Here is a 7079-nt window from a genome sequence, read left to right on the forward strand (position 1 = left end):
GCCATTGCCCTTTCTTCCTCAAATAGATGTACCACAGCTGACCAAAAACAGACAAGTGGGTCATATTCCTGCCCCTCCTGTGCTGGATGGCACCTTCCTTCCCAGCAGGGACAGCCCAGTGGCACTGGCTGCTGCAGTTCCCTCTCTGCCACACAAGCTGGCAGTAACCCTGGGGCAGTTGCTGTCTGCTTGAGCGTGCCAGGCAGCAGATGGGGCTGGGACAAGTCCCTCTCAGCTGTCCCTGTTTGTGTGCCAGAAACCTCTAAGGCTGCGGTGGGGGCACAAACCAGGGCCCCTCAGAGGCTCACAGTGAGCCCCCCACAGCCCCTGCTGCCCACAGCCAAATCTCTGACTGCTCAGCCAGGCCTGGCTTCCTTGGGTTCCTGCACCACCTTTTCATGTCTCTGTACCCTGCATTGCTCTACTTCAATTCTTTTGCCTTTAGATAAAACTGAACACCCCACCAAATTACAAAACAGGGCAACAGAAACAGAGAGAAAACAGAGCACCTGTCCTCTCAGGAAATGCAGAGAGAGATGGAGTTAAGCGGTTTAGTGAAGAAGCCTTGGACTTCAGTGGAGGAGGAGCCCATCCCTCGCACCCCGTTTCACCTGTAGCCCCTTTGCATTTTACCTGCAGGAGATCCTTGGCAGACCAGCGACACATCACATCTGGTTGAAGGCAGCAGCTCAGGAAGTCACACAGGCAAGGCGAGAATCGGTTGGGCTGCCGCAGCTGTGGTCTCCTTCCTCTGGCTATCAGGAGTTGAGCCTGCAGAAAAAGGAAACTGGAGGCTCCACCTGCTTCTTTCCCATCTGTAACTGCTCTGCCTGAGCCCATTGTTTAAGCTCCACTCTGCAGTGGCAGTTTCTGCCCTGGCAGAGACCAGAGATGCCTTTCCTTCACCAAACAAAAACCCAAACCCCGATGCAGCCAAAGCTTTTCCAACATTCAGCAGATCTTGCCTTGGCAGCTGATTTCATTGACTGACCTACTCAGTGGGAACTACATCACCAAAAGCAAGATTCCTTCCCTGAGGAGTCACACCAGCTTGCCAGGCTTTTTGGAAGGCGTACTTTGCTATCCTAACTGTAGTATTTCCAAGGACTAGTATGTGAAAGGCATCTCTGCAGTGTTTCTTGGTCCGTTAAGTACAGCTGCCATAAAATAAAACTCATTGAGCTTCTTGTCCTCTTCTAGAAAACAGTGGTAAGTGGAAGGAAAGCAAGGAAGTGGACCAAGGTATTCCTCAGGTAAGAAAACAACCATTTGGAATCTCATATTCAACACAGACACTTTAAGATGCCTGCACAAATACACTGAGATGAAAATGCCTGTTTGGGCACACAGGAGCCACCTGCAGCTCTGTCTCTCAGCTGCAAGTTTCATCTTCGTTATGTGGCAAAAGGAAACCTTTTCATGGTCAAATCAGAAGAAAAAGTGCCATCCCTATGGTCACCCTCTGCTCATTTGGATACTCAAGTCATTACATTAATGGTGTGCCCATTGCAGAAAGTGTTGTGTAAGAAATGGGAGGTTTGGCAGGATCTCCATGACACCAGGCTGCTCCACAAAAATGCCCAACAATACTAACAGCTCTGTGCTGATGGCACTGAAATAGATGGTGACCAAAGAGACTTTGTTATTATCCCCTTCAACCAGAGGAAAAATTCCAAGCCTAACACAGCAAACACACTCCCCTTGAGTACTAATAATTATGGCAGGTTTCTTTGCTTTTTCCACACCACCAGAGGACGCAAAGGGGGTTTATCCTGTCTGTGCTCAGCCACTGGACATGGTGGGGAGTCCTCACTGCCATTAGAACTGTGCAACCCAGGTGTTGGAACCCAGGACATCTCTCTGGATGCCCTGGATGGCTCAAAGCCCTGGCAGGGGCTCAGAGACCCTGGTAGGAAGCCAAAGACACCTGGAAATTTGATCTCAAGCTCAGCAACCTGTTAAAGTACCAAGAAACAGCCAAGGGTTTGGTGTACAATTCCAACAGCTGTCAGAGCAAAACACATCCTAAACTTCTCCAGGCCACCCACAGACATGACTGAACAATGTACAGATGATTTGAAAGCCTGAAAGTTTTGAAGACCCATAGGCTTTGGAAAAGACGCTACAGAGTGGAGAAAAATTGATGTACTGTGGTTAAAAAAAGAAAAAGCAAGGAGAACTTCTTGTGCGTTGCTTTGGTGGTTCTTTCTTTTCAGCTTTTTCTTTTTCTTCTTTTTCTATAAATTGAAACTGGGAAGACTCAACCTCCATTTTGAAGGATGTTTATCACACATCCAACTGTTCCACTGAAAAGTTCTTGTCCTTCAGAGACAGAGCTCCAACAGGGTTCAAAAAGCAAAGGAGAAATGTCAGGCATGGCTGGAGGCCAAAATGGCAGGTTTCTGAACTGGTTAGGTGTCTGAACTGCCATTTCCCTTCTGATGCAACCAAATCTGCAGCAGATGCTGATGTGCTGCAGGGACATTTTTAGGAGGGGAACTTGGTGGAAGAGGTGCCAGGAGATGGCAATGGGATTTTGTCCAATGGCATGCAGAACATGGGACAGGTGAGAAAGACAGCGGGGTCAGTGAGTATTTGCTCCTTACCGTGCCAGGAGTTTCATTCCAGTAAGGAACTTTTCGTTCCACCATTTCAATGCCCACGATTCCAAAGGACCATATGTCCACTTTGGGGCCATATGCTTGACCTGTCACCACTTCAGGCGCCATCCACCCAGAAATGCTGGCCACGGAGCTCCGTCTACTCTGCTCAGGGGTGAGCTGAGCAAAGAGGCCAAAGTCAGCTGTGGAGAAAACAACAAACCATCAAAGCCAGCTCCAATTAGGAGAGCAAGCAAAAGAATTCTCCACTGTCAGTCTAAGAATGTGCTGTTGAATCTCCTGGAGAACTGTCCACACTTGGTTTCCTTGGGGCTTTAGCCAAGGAAGAATGGAATTAGCAACTTCCAAAAAAAACAGGTTTTTTAACGCTGCTCACAGCAGTGGTCTTTATTCCCCTGAAGCTTTAGATTGTACCTCCCTCCCTCTGAAAGGGACACACACAGACCAACACCACTCTTGACTTCTTTTGGTTCCTTGTCATGCCTCTGTACATGTTGCAGCTGTGTCACCAGCTCACAGCGGGTGTCCCTGCACTGCCACCAGCACCATTTCTGGGGAGCTGGCAGTCACTCAAAGCAGCCCCACACCCACATCCCTGCAATGCTGCACCTGGCCAAGAATGTACTGACCCAGCTTGACAGAGCCGTCGGTTCTGAGAAGGATGTTGCGGCTCTTCACATCTAGGTGGATCACGTGGTTTGAATGAAGAAAATCAAGTCCTCGCAGGCACTGAGAAAACAGAAACAGGAGGACAAAAATTAGTGCTGTGATTTCATCACACAAGAAAGGAAACAAAGAGTGAAAAAGATTCCCTTTCCCCAGGGGAATGGGGAGTAATGGCAGAACACAGTGCCACTGAGAGGAAGAGCTTGCTGCTGCAACACTTGCAGAGCAGGACCTTTCTGAGGAAAGGCATGTCAGCTTTTGAAAGAGCAACAGCACCTGCTGTTGTAGACTGTCCCCTGCAAACCAGCCAGGATGACTGCTGCTGCAGGGGACATGCTATCCCCATGCAGAAGGCAAATGAGGGTTTTTTCCAAGAAATAAAAAGTCGCTCCCTTTGGTATGAAGTGGATCGATTTTGGGTGGGAGGCTGCATGACAAAGGTTTTATTGCTGGCCTCAGCACAGGCTTGGAAGTATCACATCAGTCACCTTCCTGAAGCAAAGAGCATTCTGGCTGCCCTACTATCCTTTTCATTTGAGGACTGTGAGAAATCTTTTTCTTTGCAGTTAGCTTCAAATCCTGCCACCAGCACCTCTGCTTTTAGAGGCAAGGAATGCAGTGCACACAGGCTCGAGGCAAACGTTTAGAAAGGCAAATAGAAATACAAGAGGCAGAGCGAGAATACAAGAGCAGGAGATAAGAGTAGAGGAACTGAATACTGTGAGTGCAGGGGCACTGGCAGGCCTTTCACTTGAGATGCTTTTACTTGCCCATAGCATAGCAGCAACACAGAAACAAAGCTTGGCACATGAAATCACTCCACTCACTGAGCCCCCGTTTCCCAGACAATCCTGCCCAAGCCCTTGGAAACACAGATGGGATTGCTGACCTCCCGGCTGATGGCTGCCATCTCGTCTTCAGACAGGTAGGTCTCGCTGATGACATCGCTCAGAGTGCCTCCATCCATGTACTCCATAACCAGCCAGAGTTCCTCATCCACAAGGTAGCTGGAAGAAGGAAACAAGAGAATGGAGATAAACATGCATGGGTAGGTTATTTTCTTGATTGATTCTTGTTTCCAGGTCCCTCTGTGACAAGGACAGAATCAAAGGAATAGACATTCCCTCCTGGCTGTGCATTGTTTGCAATCTCTGCAGTCTCAAAAAGAAAGGCACAGCTGTGAAAAAGGAGATGTCTTAGATGGCCAGCAAGTTAAAAATGCAGTTGAGTAACAGATAAAAAACTCTGCATGCTTCTGGAAATAAACGCCTACTCTTCATGGCATGCAAAGCAATGGAAAAGAGAGGACTGAATCCAAGGGAAATCCATGTTAGTTTTTCTGTACATAAAAAGACACTTGAAGAAAATCAAGCCCCAAAACAAAGTGGTGGCTGTGAACTTACAGGCTATTGATTTAGTAAGACATGACTGATCCACGTTTCTGAATAATTTTCAAACTATGTGAAAGGAATAGACATTCCCTCCCGGCTGTGTATTTGCAATCTCTGCAGTCTCAAAAAGAAAGGCACAGCTGTGAAAAAGGAGATGTCTTAGATGGCCAGCAAGTTAAAAATGCATTTTAGTCTTCATGGCATGCAAAGCAATGGAAAAGAGAGGACTGAATCCAAGGGAAATCCGTGTTCGTTTTTCTGTACATAAAAAGACACTTGAAGAAAATCAAGCCCCAAAACAAAGTGGTGGCTGTGAACTTACAGGCTATTGATTTAGTAAGACATGACTGATCCACGTTTCTGAATAATTTTCAAACTATGTGTGCCAGGCAATAGTGATGCAGAAAAGATGCACTCTCTTCCCATCCAGTGGAGAGAGCAGAGCAATAATAATTAAGCAATAATTTCAGTTCTATTTTCTGCCAGTGACCAAAGTGGGATTTTACCTTGCATGACTGCTGCTGCAGGGGACATGCTATCTCCATGCAGAAGGCAAATGAGGTTTTTTTGCCAAAAAAAAAAAAAAAAAAAAAAAAGCCCCCCCCTTTGCCTTTGGTATGAAGTGGATCGATTTTGGGTGGGAGGCTGCATGACAAAGGTTTTATTGCTGGCCTCAGCACAGGCTTGGAAGTATCACATCAGTCACCTTCCTGAAGCAAAGAGCATTCTGGCTGCCCTACTATCCTTTTCATTTGAGGACTGTGAGAAATCTTTTTCTTTGCAGTTAGCTTCAAATCCTGCCACCAGCACCTCTGCTTTTAGAGGCAAGGAATGCAGTGCACACAGGCTCGAGGCAAACGTTTAGAAAGGCAAATAGAAATACAAGAGGCAGAGCGAGAATACAAGAGCAGGAGATAAGAGTAGAGGAACTGAATACTGTGAGTGCAGGGGCACTGGCAGGCCTTTCACTTGAGATGCTTTTACTTGCCCATAGCATAGCAGCAACACAGAAACAAAGCTTGGCACATGAAATCACTCCACTCACTGAGCCCCCGTTTCCCAGACAATCCTGCCCAAGCCCTTGGAAACACAGATGGGATTGCTGACCTCCCGGCTGATGGCTGCCATCTCGTCTTCAGACAGGGAGGTCTCGCTGATGACATCGCTCAGAGTGCCTCCATCCATGTACTCCATAACCAGCCAGAGTTCCTCATCCACAAGGTAGCTGGAAGAAGGAAACAAGAGAATGGAGATAAACATGCATGGGTAGGTTATTTTCTTGATTGATTCTTGTTTTGGCGGTTGTTGACATTTACCTCTCCCCCTGTGGCATTGTTGAGTGCTCTGCAAACATCTCCAAAAGTCCTAGAAACAAAACAGCAGCAAAGAAAGGAGAAGCTGTTTAGATCTTGGAGTGAAAGGCAGCCCACGCAGGAGATCTCTGCTGTAAGTGCCTAAAACCTGCAGGATGCAGGAGGGCTGTGCCAGAAGGCAGATGATGCATTTTTCCTCTCAAATGCATGGGCACTGGGCTTGGGCCTGAAGCTCTGGGCTTTACTGCCTCAATTCAAAAAAAGAGCTCTTTCTTTCATCTCAGGTTTCAGCTTCTAAACTGTTCAGTTTTTATCCTGACCATGGAGTATTTCCCTCAGCAAACTCTTGAAAATAAAAGTTCCTGACAACTGTTATCTGACAGTTGTCAGGGAGGAGATTGCTCTTTCAGGCAAGCAAGTTTCTTCCTCTTTAATTAGTGCACTTGTATGATTTAGAGACAGAAAAAAGTGCTAAGGAAATTAACACAGAACTGTCCCATACTTGAGAGATGAGATCTTCCAGGTCCTGTTCCTTGATGCAGGCAAGACCTCGGCAACATGGAGGCATCTCTGACAATGCCTTCTGAGCCCACTCACAAATTCTGAGCAGCACTGAGAGATGGGACAATCTAGCCCCAGTGTCTGAACATGTTTCCAATTGGTCTGACTTCAGACTGGACAGACATTCCACTAGAAAAACACCTGGCCCATGTTTATGTAGAAGTAACTGTGGTTGGACTCACCCGCTGCCAATATTTCCCAGTTCCGTGTATTTCGTTGTGGGATTTTCCATGGTCCCCAGTCTCCCTGAGGGAAACAAAATGCAAGGTGCTCACTTTAAAGCAGAGATCCCAGCTTTCAGGAGATACAAAAGGCAGCTCCACTGTCTGGAGCTCTGAGCCCTTTGTGGTCGGCTGGGTAATAACAACAACCAGGCAGACAGCTCTGCAGCACAGGGGGCCAGCACAGAGAATGATTTTTTTGCAGCAGTTCCTGTGGGGAAATGTCCCTAAATGTCCCTGTGACATCAAACTCAGGAGAAACATTTGGTAGGGCTATGCTAACACCTGCACACAATACACTGTCCC

The 7079-nt window shown here is 47.2% G+C and overlaps 1 protein-coding gene across 2 annotated transcripts in view; it reads right to left on the reverse strand.

Annotated features, from left to right (window-relative positions):
• LOC121349212 (serine/threonine-protein kinase PAK 3-like) overlaps positions 1-5833 on the reverse strand; it is a 6368-nt gene extending 535 nt beyond the window's left edge. Inside the window, exons 1-4 of one of the 2 annotated variants that reach the window (XM_041459427.1) lie at positions 5786-5833; positions 3251-3350; positions 2607-2803; positions 634-771 (exon numbers count right to left, since the gene is read on the reverse strand). In XM_041459427.1, the coding sequence (XP_041315361.1) occupies positions 634-771; positions 2607-2803; positions 3251-3350; positions 5786-5806 (456 nt within the window). In that variant the 5' untranslated portion in view covers positions 5807-5833. Of the gene's footprint in view, positions 1-633; positions 772-2606; positions 2804-3250; positions 3351-4176; positions 4292-5785 lie in introns of those variants that run through there. The other variant, XM_041459426.1, reaches the window with a different exon arrangement.
• Between the last annotated feature and the right edge of the window lie 1246 nt (positions 5834-7079).

The sequence above is a fragment of the Pyrgilauda ruficollis genome, unplaced genomic scaffold, assembly GCF_017590135.1.
Source record: "Pyrgilauda ruficollis isolate IOZ18807 unplaced genomic scaffold, ASM1759013v1 scaffold1352, whole genome shotgun sequence".
Taxonomy (NCBI): domain Eukaryota; kingdom Metazoa; phylum Chordata; class Aves; order Passeriformes; family Passeridae; genus Pyrgilauda; species Pyrgilauda ruficollis.